Below are 18,173 nucleotides of genomic sequence, written 5' to 3'. Positions count from 1 at the left end.
TATGTATATCAATCACGCCAACAAAGTGCAAAAATAAAAAATGGAAAAAAAATGTTTTATTAGGGTACCCCCCTACATGTAAAGTGGGGGCTGATATTTTTTTCATTCCAACCCCAACATGTGATATATTGTTGGATAGGTATTTAAAAATAAATAAGGGTTTACAAAGATCGTTTTTTGATAATATTAATATTTTCGGAAATAATCGCTCCTAAAGGAAAAAAAAGTGCGTCCCCCCCACCCTCTAACTTTTGAACCATATGTTTAAAAAATATGAAAAAATCACAAAAGACTTTCTAGGAAAATTGTTTTGAACTTGATAGGTTCAGTAGTTTTAGAGAAAAATACGAAAAACTACGGAACCCTACACTGAGCGTGGCCCGACACGCTCTTGGCCGGTTTTTTTTTATGTTTATAGTCTAACAGAAAAATCCTTATAAATCTACCTCTATATTAATATTATAAATGGGAAAGTTTCTGCGTCTACTTGTTTGTCCGTCTTTCACGGCAAAACAGAGCGACGAATTGACGTGATTTTTTAAGTGGAGATAGTTGAAGGAATGAAGAGTGATATTAGGCTATTTGGTCTCTTTTTAGCCCCCCAGTTCCCTAAAATAGGGGTGGAAGTTTGTATGGTGCACTCTGCAATCTATTTAACGCGAGCGAAGCCGCGAGTAAAAGCTAGTATCTAATTTAATAAATATTGCGTAAACATAAGTAAAGTTTGCAACTTAATTGCAAGTTATGCAACATTTTATTTTTAATATCTGGGCAACAGAGCTTCGCTCGGTTCTGTTTCGTATCCTTGACATGTGTCGCCATCTAGTTCAAAAATGAATAGTACCTACATCGAGCGAAAGAATTCTCAGCCTTAACAACACAACTACTCCACACGAGATGGCGCGCATTTCGCCACAAAAACTCAAATAGTGTATTTTCTATTCGTTTTAGCCTTGACCTGTGTCGCCATCTAGTGTTTGCAATAAATAGTACTTACATCGACCGAAAGAATTCTGTCTTAACAGTACAACTACTGCACACGAGATGGCGCGCGAAGAAAAACGCATGAAAACTCGAAAATTCGCGTTTTCCGGGACCTAAGGATCAGTTAGACCGATTTTTCACCCCAAAAACCCCCACATAACAAATTTCTGCGAAATCGTTAGAGCGGTTTCCGAGATCGTCAGTGTAAATACATATATATATAAATAAATAAATAAATAAATATACAAGAATTGCTCGTTTAAAAGTATAAGATATTTTTATAAAAACATACAGTAGCGTAGCGGGCAAGGTGTTCAAAATGAACTTGACACGATCTTATTTTTTAACAGACTTCAAAAAAGGAGGAGGTTCTCAATTCGACTGAATGTTTTTTTTATTTTTATTTTTTTTTTTATTTTTTTTTTGTATGTATGTTACTCGATATCTCCGAGAATCGTGGACCGATTTTCAAAATTTTTTTTTTGATCGAACCGGTATAACCCCGAGATGGTCCCATTGGCACCAAGTCAGGGTCTGATGATGGGATCCTGGAGAAATCGAGGGAACTCTTCAAATGTTATAGGCACATGTAATGTTTTTAGTCTATTTTTCAAAGGTACACCAGTATTTACGTCTGATGGTAATAATTTTATGTGGCTGAGCTGATGATGGAAGGTCAACTCCTCAATGGTTAGGAGTTAAAGGATAATTCTTTCACTACTGTACATGTATTCGGACTGATACATATAATATCACTAGGAACCACTAAAAATCAACTGAGCTGATGATGGAAGGTCAACTCCTCAATGGTTAGGAGTTAAAGGATAATTCTTTCACTACTGTACATGTATTCGGACTGATACATATAATATCACTAGGAACCACTAAAAATCAACAAATAAATAAACTTTTTAACAAAAAATAAAACCGCCTTCAAAAATAAGCGCGTTACAAAACACGGAGAAACTAAAAAGCCAAAAATAATAAACCTTTCAATTCAGATTTCTTATCGTATTGCAATAAGCTAAACATCCAAATTATAAACAAATCAATTATTTTTGGAGTCGGTACCAGCCTGTGTATGGTTGGGTGGGGCAAACAGGCAATAGCAAGGCGACGAACAGGTCTGGTAGTGGTACCGACTACAAAAATAATTGATTTGTTTATAATTTGGATGTTTAGCTTATTGCAATACGATAAGAAATCTGAATTGAAAGGTTTATTATTTTTGGCTTTTTAGTTTCTCCGTGTTTTGTAACGCGCTTATTTTTAAGACAATAAGAGCGTGTCAAGTTCATTTTGAACATCTTGCCTGCTACGCTACTTCTGCTGCTGACTGTACATCATTATCTTAATCCTGTCATAACAAAAAGTATTTGAAATAATATCTAAAAAAAATACTGATTCATCATTTCGTAACCATACAATATGTTATACTTATTATCTTATCATGTCAAAGTCTATCTGCCTGAAATTCAGTATGTAACGTACTCCCAACAGTGTGACTGTGTTGATTTTTCCGGTGAGTGTTTTTTAGGGTTCCGTAGTCAACTAGGAACCCTTATAGTTTCGCCATGTCTGTCTGTCCGTCCGTCCGTCCGTCCGTCCGTCCGTCCGTCCGTCCGTCCGTCCGTCCGTCCGTCCGTCCGTCCGTCCGTCCGTCCGCGGATAATCTCAGTAACCGTTAGCACTATAAAGCTGAAATTTGGTACCAATATGTATATTAATCACGCCAACAAAGTGCAAAAATAAAAAATGGAAAAAAATGTTTTATTAGGGTACCCCCCCAACATGTAAAGTGGGGGCTGATATTTTTTTCATTCCAACCCCAACGTGTGACATATTGTTGGATAGGTATTGAAAAATGAATAAGGGTTTACTAAGATCGTTTTTTGATAATATTAATAGTTTCGGAAATAATCGCTCCTAAAGGAAAAAAAGTGCGTCCCCCCCCCCTCTAACTTTTGAACCATATATTTAAAAATTATGAAAAAAATCACAAAAGTAGAACTCTATAAAGACTTTCTAGGAAAATTGTTTTGAACTTGATAGGTTTAGTAGTTTTTGAGAAAAATAAGGAAAACTACGGAACCCTACACTGAGCGTGGCCCGACACGCTCTTGGCCGGTTTTTTTTTTTCTATAACCTAACCACAAAAATTTTGAAAAACCCCGACCGCGACATTAGTAGACCGATTTTCATGAAACATGGCTAAGAACACTCCCGACTAACTCAGCTTTCAGACAAAAAATAAATAAAGATTCATCCGTTCGGGAGCTATGATCCCACAGACAGATAGACAGACAAACAGACAGACAGACACGTCAAACTTATAACAACCCTTCGTTTTTGCGTCGGGGGATAAAAATGGGTAGTCGACCACACGCGACACTGCGCGTTTTGAGAGCGTAGGCGGAGTGTTAGCGGAGCGCAATGATAGCGGTGCGCCGGACGAACGCTGGCGTTGCGCCCAGCGGACACCAGCGGGAACTAACGAGCGCGGATTGCGAGCGATCATTGCGCTCCGCTAACGCTACGCTTTAAAAACGCTTTATGTGTGGCGGAGGCTTTAGCCTCGCCCTGCCTTTGGAAAACATCTTTATTAATTACCTATGCCTTACAATATTTCAATACGTACACTTCATTTGCATGTAAGATGCACTTCATATCAAACTCAGGGTTACTAACCGATTGCTCACATAATCTCTTTGACCATTCGCGGTATCAAACATTCATTCAATTATCAGATTGATGATATCATTCCAAAAATACAGTACATTTCACACATACATACAAGGTGTATTTAAAGATATTTTAAGCGGGTTACTCACGTGTTAAGTCGATATAGCGTTCGACATGTTTCACACACAAAAATGGATGTGGAGACTGGAAGAATTTCACCACCCCCTTTTCTTCCCGTGGATGTCGTAGTTAAGTCGACTGTGGGATACGGTTACATTGTGGCGTAGGCGAGAGGCTGGCAAACTGTCACTGCAACTAAATCATCCTGCTTGCGTTATCCCGTCATTTGCCGCGGCTCATGGGAGCCTGGGGTCCGCTGTGACAATTATTCCCAAGATTTGGCCTAGGCACTAGTTTTACGAAAGCGACTGCGATCTGACCTTCCAACCCAAATGGTAACTATTAGGCCTTATTGGAACTAGTCCCGTTTCCTCACGATGTTTTCCTTCACCGAAAAGCGACTGGCAAATATCAAATGACATTTCGCACATAAGTTCCGAAAAACTCTTTGGTACGAGTCGGGATTCGAACCCGCGACCTTCGGATTGAAAGTCGCAGCGTAAGAGTGTCCTATTAGCACACCTCGGACACTGGCGATCAAATATAATGAAAGAGGCGCGTTCCCAGCACACAGTCTAAGCTCGTGTAGGTGAACGCGTGACTGTTCGCGTTTTTGACAGGCGGTAACAGTGAGGTAACCGAGAGGGGGAGCGGGAGTGGCCATACTGTACGATAGTACTCTTTATTATACTGTGCCTATTTTTTTTTTTCAGGGGCGGCAGAATGACAGAGGCACCGGTTGTTCGGGTGGAGCATGGTGAGCTGCAGGGCAAAGTAGTGGAGACTCCAAATGGAAAGAGCTTCTACAGCTTCCAGGGGATCCCTTACGCTAAGCCACCGCTAGGGACGCTGCGGTTCCAGGTAAATACACACACACACACACAACACAAAGACAAGCACGGGTAGCTCCAGAGCCGAGTGGTGGAGACACCGAATGGGAAGAGCTTCTACAGATTCCAGGGGATCCCTTACGCTAAGCCACCGTTAGGGACGCTGCGGTTCCAGGTAAACACACACACACACACACACACACAAAAAGACAAGCAGGGGTAGCTCCAGAGCCGAGTGGTGGAGACACCGAATGGGAAGAGCTTCTACAGCTTCCAGGGGATCCCTTACGCTAAGCCACCGCTAGGGACGCTGCGGTTCCAGGTAAATACACAGTACACACACACGCACATACAGGCTAGCACGCACGCAAACACACACTCCAGGCGTGAGTCTTGAAATAGTCCTTACACCCTGTCACCCTGGCGAGTGTTGCCTCTGCGTGTGTCCCATGATACGGACAAGGGCAACATCCGCTCGGTGTATACCCCTTACATTTCATCAAAATGTCAAAAGAACACCATTAGGTCCAGAACGCCATTGTTCCGTGATGGGAAAGACATACATAAACTCCTTATAAGGGTTTTAAAACTCTGTAGTATAACTTCTAATCTTGCACCAAGTTCCCCAGGAGGCTGGCTCTTATCACTTATCAAGTATTTGCCGAGATAAAGTTATCATTTCTCGAGCATTCAGCAAATATTTGCTTTGCTGAAAATCTTGCAGTTGTGGCGTCAGGTGTTTAAGTCTTTTTTTATACGAGTCTTATGCAATAATTATAGTTATTTGTTATACAAGGGTGCAAAGTTGTATTTTAACGCCGAGTGTGGAATTGTAAAACGAGCAAGTGAAAGGATTCTATAGTTGAACCACGAGCGAAGCGAGTAGTAAAAGTAAAATACATTAAATTACACACGAGAAGTAAAATACATTTGCACCCGAGTGTAACACAAAACTTTTCCCTTCACTATAGCGAGGAAAGTACAACGCAAAGAACGCGTTTATCACTGCTTCCAGTAGTTCCACAGGTGGTAAATCATCGTCATCACTAGATTCACTCACTTTTATCAATTTTAAAGCAGAAAAAATTACTATATTGTTATTGTGTTGTTGTTGTTTGTGTGTTGTGTTGTTGTTGTGTGTGTATTGTTGTATTGTGTGTGTTGTATTGGCCTGTTGTCTGCCTCTATTTATTATAATCATTTGTTTTGTCTCCGCTGTATCTTTTTTCTGTATCTCTTGCTGAGGTGTTAGTAGAGGAGTGGAATGAGAATTTGTATGGGGGGGGTCATAATAATTCCCACAGAACCGAAGTTTGGTTTTTTTAGTTCTTTGTGTGTGTCTTTTTGACATACTAAAAATATAGTAAAATATATTTATGCAAAATGCGTTTTTTCGACCGCCAAAAGTTGTATGAAAAATTACTATGGAAAAAAAATCCTAAAATTTTAAAATCGCCTCTGGTATCAACTTATGGGGAATTAGGCGGCAAATTTTTTTATAACGTTGATGTTTAGCAAAAATATAAATATTTTTCACTATTTTGGTAAAATAAAAAATGATAAAAATCATAAATTTGATGAAAGGAAGTAATTAAAACATAAACTTCAGCAATGTAATTTTTTTCATATGTCCCACACCATGGTAAATACGGGTACGATCCGCCTGGTGATTAGCAGTTACGGTAGCTTATGACGCCTGCCAATCTAGAGCCTCCACATGCGCGTTGCTGGCCCTTTAGGGTACCTTTCCACTAGAGATGCGCAACGTGATAGTGTTTGATATCCACCAATCATGTTCACTGTTCACAAAGCGTAGCGCTAGTAGGAACGGGTTCGACTAAGCTGATTGTGGATATCAGAAGCATCCATAACACATCTCTGGTGGAAAGGCACCCTTAACAGTCCTCAGCTAGCTCGCAGGATAACGCGCGTCCGCGGGAGAAAAATCCTTCTAAGCCTACATCGAAAACAGATGCCTTAATCTCGCTGTCCAAGGCTCTAAGTCACGCGGCCCCGGTAGCCCAAAGAAGCGCTGGCTGGACGTCGTGGGAGCGGACATACAAGAGAACAATCTCACGTCTAAGTATGCTGAAGACCGGGCAAAGTGGAGAAGACTGAGTAGGAAAGCGGACCCTGGCGCTAGGCCGGGAAAACGCTAGGTTGAAGAAGAAGAAGCCGCAGTGTGCGACCATATACGGGTCCAGGGTGTGTGGATGCGCAGATTTATGACTAGAAAAACCGATGATTAAAACCTAATAATCATCGGTTTTTCTCTCGTGTTCGATATAATGCTTTATCGACAGTTTTTTTATGGGGTGCTACAATTTATATACTTATATTGAACCCCACCTAAATACAAGTTCATGGTAAATACGGTTACCCAATAGGAGGATTTTTCTCCCGCGGACGCGCGTTATCCTGCGAGCTAGCTGAGGACTGTTAAGGGTGCCTTTCCACCAGAGATGTGTTATGGATGCTTCTGATATCCACAATCAGCTTAGTCGAACCCGTTCCTACTAGCGCTACGCTTTGTGAACAGTGAACATGATTGGTGGATATCAAACACTATCACGTTGCGCATCTCTAGTGGAAAGGTACCCTAAAGGGCCAGCAACGCGCATGTGGAGGCTCTAGATTGGCAGGCGTCATAGGCTACCGTAACTGCTAATCACCAGGCGGATCGTACCCGTATTTACCATGGTGTGGGACATATGAAAAAAATTACATTGCTGAAAAGCGTAGCCGTGTTTGCATAGAAAATCGGCCCTTTCGCCAAATGTTCACTGTAATTTTTTTTTAAAGAGCTCTCATGACAAATATTATTTACTGTAAGTTTGAGGTTTCTATCTTTTTTATTTTCTGAGATATGATTTTTTTATTAATTTACATAATATCCATTTTTTTCAACATTGGCTAATGCGATTCACTTGAACTTTTGGGACAATAATATACATGTAATGACTCACATGTTCTAGCAATAATATTTAATAGTGCCGAAAAAAATCTTGGCTTAAAGTAGGAAACAAAACTTCAGTATTTTTTTTCTCGCTTTTTAGAAAAGCGACACCTACAGTTCTTTGTCAAGTAATTGCTTATATAAAGGCCTGCAACATATATTTTTTTTTCAAAATAATCCAGTAGGTACTTCATACTAGAAAATGGAATAATAAAGGATACTACCCATACCGCAAACGAGCTACACAGTAAATAGGTGAATTTTAGTCGTAATACCTTTATGAATGCAATCTTCCAGTACCAATATTGTTAATAATAAAGAGGTTTATATTTTTAGTACTATATTTAGTTAGTGTAGTTTTTAGGACTATATTTTTAGTATGTCAAAAAGACACACACAAAGAACTAAAAAAACCAAACTTCGGTTCTGTGGTAATTATTATGACCCCCAAGGCTATATCTCCTCTACTATGTGCCAATAAAGAGTATTCTATCTATCTATCTATCTATATTCAAGGTCAAATTACTTTATCCACTAGTGGATAAAATGCGTTTTTACCCGCTGGTATTAAAGGACAAAACACGTGTTTCCGAGCTAGTGAGGGGAAAAGACTTTAAAACCTGACCAGACATATGAGTAATACGCGCCATATTGCCGAATCACATTAGAACTTTTTACTTTAATGAATAACAGCGCCCTCTTGACAATAGCGATATCTGCCATATCTGGTCTGGGTGCGTAGCGGAATGGCACAAACGCTCACGCAACGAAACGCACATAGATATCTCTATCGCTCTTGCGTATTGGCGCGACAGAGCCAGACTACCTTTCGCGGCGTTTCGTTTCGCGTCGCAGCAATGCCATTCGGCTACGGCACCTGGTCAGGCGTTATTTTATTGCTGTACTTGCTTTTGCCTGCGGCTTCGCTTGCGTTAAACTCGAAAATTGTGGAATGCTCCATAAAAATGTCTACCCCCAATTTTAGGGAAGTGGGGGGGTTAAAAGAGACAAAAAGTAGCGTATGTCACTCTCCATCCCTTCAACTATCTCTACTTAAAAAATCTCGTCAATTTGTCGATCCGTTTTTCTGTACACGACACACTTTCCCATTTATAATATCCAATATCTGGGCGACCGAGCTTCGCTCGGTTCTGTTTCGTATCCTTGACCTGTGTCGCCATCTAGTTCAAAAATAAATAGTACCTACATCGAGCGAAAGAATTCTCAGTCTTAACAACACAACTACTCTACACGAGATGGCGCGCGTTTCGCCACAAAATCTCAAATAGTGTATTTTTCTATTCGTGTTAGCCTTGACCTGTGTCGCCATCTAGTCTTTGCAATAAATAGTACTTACATCGACCGAAAGAATTCTGTCTTAACAGTACAACTACTGCACACGAGATGGCGCGCGAAGAAAAACGCATGAAAACTCGAAAATTCGCGTTTTCCGGGACCTAAGGATAAGTTAGATCGATTTTTCACCCCCGAAAACCCCCACATAACAAATTTCAGCCAAATCGTTAGAGCGGTTTCCGAGATCGTCGGTATATATAAATAAATAAATATACAAGAATTGCTCGTTTAAAAGTATAAGATACTTCTATACTAAAATATTATAAATGGGAAAGTGTGTGTGTCTGTTTGTTTGTCCATCTTTCACGGCAAAACGGAGCGACGAATTGACGTGATTTTTTTAGGTGGAGATAGTTGAAGGGATGGCGAGTGACATAGGCTACTTTTTGTCTCTTTCTAGCGCGAGCGAAGCCGCGGGCAAAAGCTAGTAATATTATAAATGGGAAAGTGTGTGTGTCTGTTTGTTTGTCCGTCTTTCACGGCCAAATGGAGCGACGAATTGACGTGATTTTTTAAGCGGAGAAAGTTGAAGGGATGGAGAGTGACATAGGCTACTTTTTGTCTCTTTCTAACGCGAGCGAAGCCGCGGCCAATAGCTAGTTAGTAATATTAGTAAGTATGGATTGTGATTATTGTGACACCTCTGTATAAAACTCTTTGATCAAAAATAAAGTAGGAACTGAATACTCTTTAGAGATTATTTTGACAGGAAAACAAAAATGGAGACATTAGGAACTAACGCTTTGTTGTCATTAGAAAATATCATCAAAAACAACTTAATTCGTAATATTAGACAGATTATCGCACAATTTCTCCATTTTGTTCAGTCGGTGAGTTTTTCTAACAGAGGGTTTTTCTTTGGTGTGCCTATCCATACTAATTATTATAAATGGGAAAGTGTGTGTGTCTGTTTGTTTGTCCGTCTTTCACGGCAAAGCCAAGCGACGGATTGTCGTGATTTTTTAAGTAGAGATACTAGTTGAAGGGATAGAGAGTGACATAGGCTTCTTTTTGTCTCCTTCTAACGCGAGCGAAGCCGGGCTAAAGCTAGTGGTATCTTTTTAAGATAAGGTAACTTAGTTTCCGTATTCATGTCCGTTTGGGAATACAGGCGTGAGTTTATGTATGGATGTATGTAACTTTGGTACAATACATGTAGGTATACAAATTCCCGAAATTAAGGACTATACGAGTAATATGCAGGATTAAAATTTACGTGAATGCATGGTGGTAAAACATCATAAGTATTATAACTTATAAATTCCATTTCCTTTCTTACGTGGTCGGATTAGGTAGGGTAACGGACTTTAATTCTTGAACCACTTCTAGCTCATTATATTCTGAACACGTCATAAGCTTAACTATGAAATAACAAAATGATTGGCCTCTAAATGGCTCAACAATTAAAGTTATTGAGTGTACAGTTGATAATCTTTCATTTTGCATTGCTAGAGTTCTAAAAGACCCATCAGGTTCACCCATAGGAAAAACTCATTTACCCAACGTTTTCAATTTCAGGCCCCTCAACCCCTTGAGCCATGGGACGGCGTCCGTGACGCCACTTCAGAAGGAAACATCAGCGCACAAATCAGATTCGACTCCGACATGTATGAGGGAGATGAAAACTGTCTCTATCTCAACGTCTACACGCCCAGCATAGACGGGGAATTCCTTCCAGTAATGGTCTACATCCACGGAGGAGGTTTACAATTCGGTTCGGGCAGTGCTAGCTCAAGGGGGGCAGATTACCTCGTCGAAAAAGATGTGGTCGTTGTAACTATCAACTACAGATGCGGAGCGTTAGGTTTCCTCAGCTTAAACACTCCCGAAATCCCTGGAAATGCTGGCTTGAAGGACATGATCGCAGCGTTACGTTGGGTTAAGGAGAATATTAATAATTTCGGCGGTAATTCCGGGAATATAACGCTTTTCGGCGAAAGCGCTGGTGGTGCTTCTGTGTCCGTTCTCACAGCTAGCCCTTTAAGCAAAGATTTGATCAGCAAAGCTATTATTCAGTCTGGGAATGGGCTTTCGAGTTGGGCTTGGCAGAAACAACCCTTGGAAAACGCAAAGAAGCTCGCGCATTTACTAGGCTGTGAATCAGATGAGGCTGATGACATCTTAGAATTCTTAAGAGCGACCCCAGCTAAAGAAATCGTTGAGGCGACTAGAAAACTGTTTCCATCTGAAATGATATTTGAAACGGGAGTATTAGGCTTCACTTTTGTCGTTGAAAAAGAATTCCCCGGTGTAGAAGCAGCCATAACAGAGTCGTTCACAGATCTGTTAACTTCTGGTCGCGTCGCAGAAATCCCTGTAATGATTGGGTCGACAACATTGGAATTTTTGCGTAAAGTCGACACCGATGACTTGCAAGTCTTTATTCCTAACGAATTAAACGTGCAGAGGAATTCTGAAGAAGCTTTAGAGATATCCAATAAATTCAAAAGTCTATATTTCAAAGGGAATCATACAGCCATCGAGAATTTAAATGGGTATTTCGAGTTGATTTCCGATAAACTTATTACCGTCGACACGCATAGATATGTCCAGTATTTAGTGCATGCGACTACTAAGCCTGTGTACTATTACAAGTTTGATTACGTGGGGGAATTGAATAATTCTAAGAAGCTGGTAGATTCTTTGGATGTGCACCACGCGGGTCATGCTGACGAATTGGGGTATCTCTTCAAGAGCGATTCTTTGGAGGCAGTGGAAGCGACGCCTCAGGATATTAAGATGAGAGAGAGAATGCTGAGACTTTGGACCAACTTCGCCAAGTCTGGGTAAGAATATTAATTTGCTGATAAGATTTATTTTAAGATTAAGATTTATTTGCTGTACCAGTGGATTATGAAGCATTATCTAAATATTTATCAGTATGGCGCCCGTCCAAATAATTAGGTACTTAAATTACTTAATCCATTGCCTCTGCGACCCTTTTGCCTGCTTTTTGCGATGCTTCTAGGTATTTCCATAAACCAGCGATAACAGAAAAATGTACATAATTTTCTTAATAATTTTTTTTTTCAAGATTGGCACTGAAACTCGAGTATTTTTAACCCCCGACGCAAAAACGACACGGTGTTACAAGTTTGACGTGTCTGTCTGTCTGTGTGTGTGTCTGACTGTGGTATCTTAGCTCCCGAACGGATGAACCGATTTAGATTTAGTTTTTTTTTGTCTAAAAGCTGAGTTAGACGGGAGTGTTCTTAGCCATGTTTCATGAAAATCGGTCTACTATGTCGCGGTCGGGGATTTTTTCAAAACTTTAATTTTGTGGTTATTACTTAATAATTTGAAATACCAATTCGTTTTCTGATAAACCAAAATACCATTTCAGCAACCCAACCCCAGACGAGAATCACTACATCACGGTAACCTGGCATCCCGTAACCAAGGACAACCTCTACTATCTAAACCTGAGCAACGAGTTATCCCTCAATACGAACCCGGATAAGGAGCGTATGGCCCTGTGGGATGAGCTCTATAATAGGCACTTTAAGATCTGGGAACATCCTCAGGTTAATAAAGAGGAAACGCCTGTTAAAGCGAAAGAGCCAGTTGTTATCGGTAAGATTTTATTTATTTTTAACCCTTAAATGCATGAATTTTTCTTTTAACGAGATATTAATATATGTGATAGACAATGGTTTTCTGACTCTGGGAAAAAAAAAAATAAAAAAAATATTTAAGATCGATTTTTATACTAAATCAGTGTTAGAAGTTAAATAGGCCAAATCTTATTTATGTAAATATATAATTATTGGTAGGTTTTATTTGTAAAGTTTGACTACTATTAGAAAGGTACACTATTTGTGAAACCCCCATGATAAAATGTTTAAACATAAACTAATTATTAACTCTGAAAAAATCTGCCTAAATCACATACTTTAAAAATCGCCATCAGCCTGTTTTTTCACACTTTTCCGCCATTTCATCTTAATCCTTAAATAATAAATAGTAAATCATTATATTCTTTAATTTATTTAATTCTATATTAAACAATAATAAATAATGAATAATAATTAAGTAATAAATGAGATTTTGGATAGCTACATATTGAGCCACAGGTCATCAAATATATGATGCATATATATGTCGCAGTAAGATAGATAAAGCCGTTATATAGTTATAACCCTAGGAATATAATTATACGTCGTAACATAGTTAAACGAAAGCGATTAATTGCTATCTTACTAGGAATATAACTATAATACGTTACTAGTTTAGTCATATAGTTATATGACTGGATTCAGTTTAGTGAAATGATTGTAGGCAGGAGTGCAGCGGTGCGGCGGAGGTATAGTTATAACCCTAGGGATATAAGGGAGCGATTCAGAACCATCTTACTAGGAATATAATTATAATACGGTATTTAAAATTGCAAACGGGACTTAATCGCGTATTACTATGTATTAAGTCCCGTTTACAATTTTAAATATGTGTCAAAATCGTGAAAGTTTAAATCAGTGTTTTATAATACGTATAGCGGGACGATTTGGAATAACAACACCGTCACTGACGTTAGAACAAAGTTTATTTTGTATCGAACATAGTACACAAGGTTTGGTTACTAAACAAACGAATCCAAGCTATATTAGTTAAAACGTAACAGTTAGGGCATGCTCCCGGTATTTCCCGGTTCTTGATTTCCCGGGAAATCCCGGTAATTTTATGGTGGCGAAAGAACCGGGACAAAACTTTAGGAACCGGTGCTCCCGGTTCTTTTCAAAATATCCGATTTATTCATTTTCTGAATTGTATCTGCATTTGGATTTGTGCGATGGCAGTTTTAATTTAATCTGACAAGATAAACATGATATTTATCGCAAATAGTGTAATTTGCAACATTGCTTGAAACCATGGTACTATTGTATTTCCTTATATAACGTAAACAAACCACAGTGAAGAATTGTTTAGGGCAAGAATTTGTTAATTATTTCCAATTCAATGTGCTTATTCTCTCAAAACACACAGACGGACGGACAGGGTGTTTTTGAATTTTTTTGGTATACTTAGAACTATAAAAATAGTTCGAAAATTCAATAAATAATTGTGCACGAAAACGCAACCGTGACATGAACGACAACTGATGCCGAACGACTGCCTTGTGGTAGCGGGTAAGCCCCCGCCCCCGTCTCCACTGCTACAATTATACTACTGAACTTAATCCAGTTATATAACTATATTACTTAACTAGAGACGTATTATAATTATATCCCTAGACTAAGTTTAATCCAGTGATATAATTATATAACTAAACTAGTAACGTATTATAATTATATTCCTAGTAAGATGGTAATATAAGGAATCGCTTTCGTTTAGCTATGTTACGGCATATAATTATATCCCTAGGGTTATAACTATACCTCCGCCGCACCGCCGCACTCCTGCCTACAATCATTTCACTAAACTGAATCCAGTCATATAACTATATGACTAAACTAGTTTAGTATTATAGTTATATTCCTAGTAAGATAGCAATTAATCGCTTTCGTTTAACTATGTTACGACGTATAATTATATTCCTAGGGTTATAACTATATAACGGCTTTATCTATCTTACTGCGACATATACATCACCATGCATTTAAGGGTTACATTAAAGGAAAAATTCACACTTCCGCGTAGGGGGCCGATTTTTTAATCTCGGCCATTCGATTTCGTGAAATTCGTTCAATAATATCTCCACTACTAGCGATTTAAATTCTACTAACAGAATCGAAAACGAGTGGTCATTACCACTAGTTTTAATTACGAGCCGTCTTTTTTCAAAAATATCAGTACGTCGTTTTCCACAGACTTTCGAACGGCGAATTCGTGAGTTCTAAATTCAAAAATCGATCCCCAGGACTCGAACCTGGGACCTTCTGCATTGCGGAGGCCAGATTTTTTCCATGCCTTCAATTCCTAAACGCTTTAGGGTGGCGTATATAGTGACACCGCTTGAACTGCATGATAAAATAGTATATTACGATTCAAGTGCGTAAAAAAGGAAGGTCGAATGATGAGTGGCGATAAATTAAAAGACGACCGAAGGGAGTGTTTTAAATCGACACGAGTTACGAATTTCCTTTTCGTAACTCGTGTCGATTTAAATATAATAGTGTAATTGAAACTTGAGCAGTTTCATGTGCTCCGTCTACCCCTTTCGGGAATACCGGCGCGAATTCTTTTGGTATGTATTTTTATTACAAAGAAAACTTATTTCCATTTCAGAACCAGAAATCGTGCCGGAACCAGTAACCACTTCAGAACCGGTAACTAACTCAGAATCGGTAACCGCTTCAGAATCGGTAACCATACCAGAACCGGTAACCAGCCACGTAGAAGAAACTACCCAAGAACCCACTCCGGAAGAATCAACAGTAGTTGAACAACCACAAGTAGTTGAATCACCACCAGTAGTTGAACCACCACCAGTAGTTGAATCTACACCAGTAGAACAACTAGACACAACCCCTCAACATAACGGTGTAAACGGAACCAACGGTGACATAGAACGGAAACCGAGACCATCTAACGAGATCAAAATGGTCCAAAACGGGAACGGGGTACCCAAAGACGTCATCCGAGCCAACGATCCGCCTGAAGACGATTTGCCTAAAAATATTGGGGTTAATAAATTTGTGAACTTCTTTGAATCGCTCGGTGGTAAGAAGTGAGATGCCATTTTGTATTATTACTTGTAGACAACTCTACTGAGAGCGTATTGGCGCAATTTCATTAGTCGAAAGGGCCCGCATTCGGGGAAACGTTTTCATTAGTCGATAGGATCCGCATTCGGGGTACGAGAGATTTCTGGAACGCGTGCCACAGGGCCCGCATTCGGGGAAACATTTTCATTAGTCGATAGGGTCCGCATTCGGGGTACGAGAGATTTCTGGAACGCGTGCCACAGGGCCCGCATTCGGGGAAACATTTTCATTAGTCGAAAGAAGTCCGCATTCGGGGTGCGAGATATTTCTGGAACGCGTGCCACGGGGTCCGCATTCGGGATGCGGGAGATTTCTGGAACGCGTGCCACAGGGCCCGCATTCGGGGAAATTAAATAGTAATAGTAACTTTCATCGGTTGTTATTTCGCCTGAGGGGAGTCCCCGTATGCTCCAAAACGACCAATATCTCGCCTGCTGGGACTCCCCGTATGCTGTATACCGAACAAATTATCGGCTAATGATTGTGGCAGTCAAGCACACAGCGTACGAGGCCATAGAGCGCCATCTACCTAGCAGTAAAATTGTTTACGCTTCTCAGTAGTTGTCTACGGTTTTTATTATAGGTTGTGTATTTATTGGCTTGGATAATTGTAATTTAATTTTGTATAAGATTGTTTGAGGCAATCGTTTCTGGTCGATTTGAAATAAGTAAACATTCCAGTAATTTATTTCTTTTAAAATCATATTGAATGTACAGTCAGTAGCAAAAGTGATAGGTAATGTAATAAGTTTAGACATTATTACTAGAGAATAACCTAACCACAACATTAAAATTTTGAACTACTAGCTTCTGCTGGTCACTATAAACTTCCAAACCCCCCCCCCCATTTCAGGAAAGTGGGGGATTAGAAAGAGACAAAAAGTAATATAAAAATATTACCTATTTCATTTTTTTTTTCTACTTGTGCTATTGACTGTGCTTATAAGAAATCCTATTTTTGAACATTCTGAAACTTTTGGAAACTAGTCTTTTAGTTACGTGGTTGTCTATTAGAATTATTTATTAATAAGAATACGCCATATAAATTTGAATTATTATAATTATGACCATTCAAAATAATTATTTACATTTGTTAAAACCTGACCAGAAATATACTACGCGCCATTTTGCGGAATATCATTAGAACTATTTTTTTCATACTAAACTGAACTGTCACCCTAATATCAGAATAACAGCGCGACGACAACAACGTACAAAGTGCAATCTGCTATGTAGCAGATAGCACCTTGTACGTTGGTGGGTAAGGTGCAATTAAAAAAAAATTGCAGATTGTACCCTATACGTTGTTGTCGTCGCGCCCTCTGGGCAATATTTCTGGCTAGGCTTTATCAGCTTGGATTACATATACATATAACAGATACACCATTCTAAGCTGAAATCTAAACTTATATTTCTATCATTATACTTATATTAATTCTTACCATTTTGTCAAATCTCAAATCTATATTATTACCTCTACTATTCAGAATCCTATTTTATTTTTTATTTGAGTGGTGTACCTTAAAATGGTATTTAAGTAAAATAACGTTTTTATCAATTTTCTTATTGAAATAAATATTATTGAAGGTATATTATTGAAGGTATTCTTCATCACATTCCAAATTATTATTTTTATGTATGTTGTACATGTGCTAATAATCAGTGTTGACTTTATAAATAGTTATACATTAGTTTGAGAAAGAATGTGTATTTTTATATATCTTATCTTAATTAGTAAATAAATAATGAAAGTAAGATGATTTTTTATTTTTATTTTGGACTAAGCAGTGTTTTTCTACTCAAACTTACCCAACGCCACAGGCAATTTTGTTTTCCCCTCACTAGCTCGGAAACATGTGTTTTGTCTTTTAATACCAGCGGATAAAAACGCATTTTATCCACTAGTGGATAAAGTAATTTGACTTTGAATAGAGGCAAATTTTCTGCTTTAAAATTGATAAAAGTGGGTTAATCTAGTGATGAAGATATTTTACCACCTGTGGCACTGCTGGAAGCAGTGATAAAGGCGTTTTTTGCGTTGTACTTACCTCGAAATAGTGAGGGGAAAAGTTTTGTGTTACACACGAGTGCAAATGTATTTTACTTCTCGTGTGTTGAAAAACTCGCAAGCTCAAGATTCTATTCTCGAATCCTTTCGCTTGCTCGTTCTTCAATTCCACACTCGGCGTTAAAATACAACTTTGCACTCTTGTATAACAAATAACTATTTAATTAGATGTAGAGATTAAAGTTATGTCAAAGCAATCAAATGCTATAATAGTCATTGGTTTTACAAGGGGCAAAGTTGTTGTTTAACCGCATGTGCTAATGTTGATACCCGAGCAAGCGAAAAAGATTCCAATATTGAACCGCGAGCGTAGCGAGTCAAAGAGAGTCTCAAGGCACGTGGGTAAACTTTGCCACTGAGTGAATCACACAATTTTTCACCACACCACCAATGAAATACTGACACGAAACATCAAACTCAATCAAAGCTATCAATGTATTCATAACCTAACCACAAAATTAACATACAACATACAT

At 38.9% G+C, this 18,173-nt stretch overlaps 1 protein-coding gene across 5 annotated transcripts in view; it reads left to right on the top strand.

Annotated features, from left to right (window-relative positions):
• Positions 1-17,305, top strand: part of LOC125240245 (juvenile hormone esterase-like) — a 56,526-nt gene extending 39,221 nt beyond the window's left edge. For 2 of the 5 annotated variants that reach the window (XM_048148072.1, XM_048148071.1), the window contains 4 exons: positions 4,500-4,647; positions 10,447-11,714; positions 12,272-12,501; positions 15,151-17,303. In XM_048148072.1, the coding sequence (XP_048004029.1) occupies positions 4,510-4,647; positions 10,447-11,714; positions 12,272-12,501; positions 15,151-15,596 (2,082 nt within the window). In that variant the 5' untranslated portion in view covers positions 4,500-4,509 and the 3' untranslated portion in view covers positions 15,597-17,303. Of the gene's footprint in view, positions 1-2,466; positions 2,507-4,499; positions 4,648-10,446; positions 11,715-12,271; positions 12,502-15,150 lie in introns of those variants that run through there. The other 3 variants (XR_007178595.1, XM_048148073.1, XM_048148070.1) reach the window with 3 other exon arrangements.
• Positions 17,306-18,173: the final 868 nt, after the last annotated feature.

Source organism: Leguminivora glycinivorella, chromosome 27 (assembly GCF_023078275.1).
Source record: "Leguminivora glycinivorella isolate SPB_JAAS2020 chromosome 27, LegGlyc_1.1, whole genome shotgun sequence".
In the NCBI taxonomy this organism is placed as follows: domain Eukaryota; kingdom Metazoa; phylum Arthropoda; class Insecta; order Lepidoptera; family Tortricidae; genus Leguminivora; species Leguminivora glycinivorella.
This window is presented reverse-complemented; position numbering and strand designations above follow the sequence as displayed.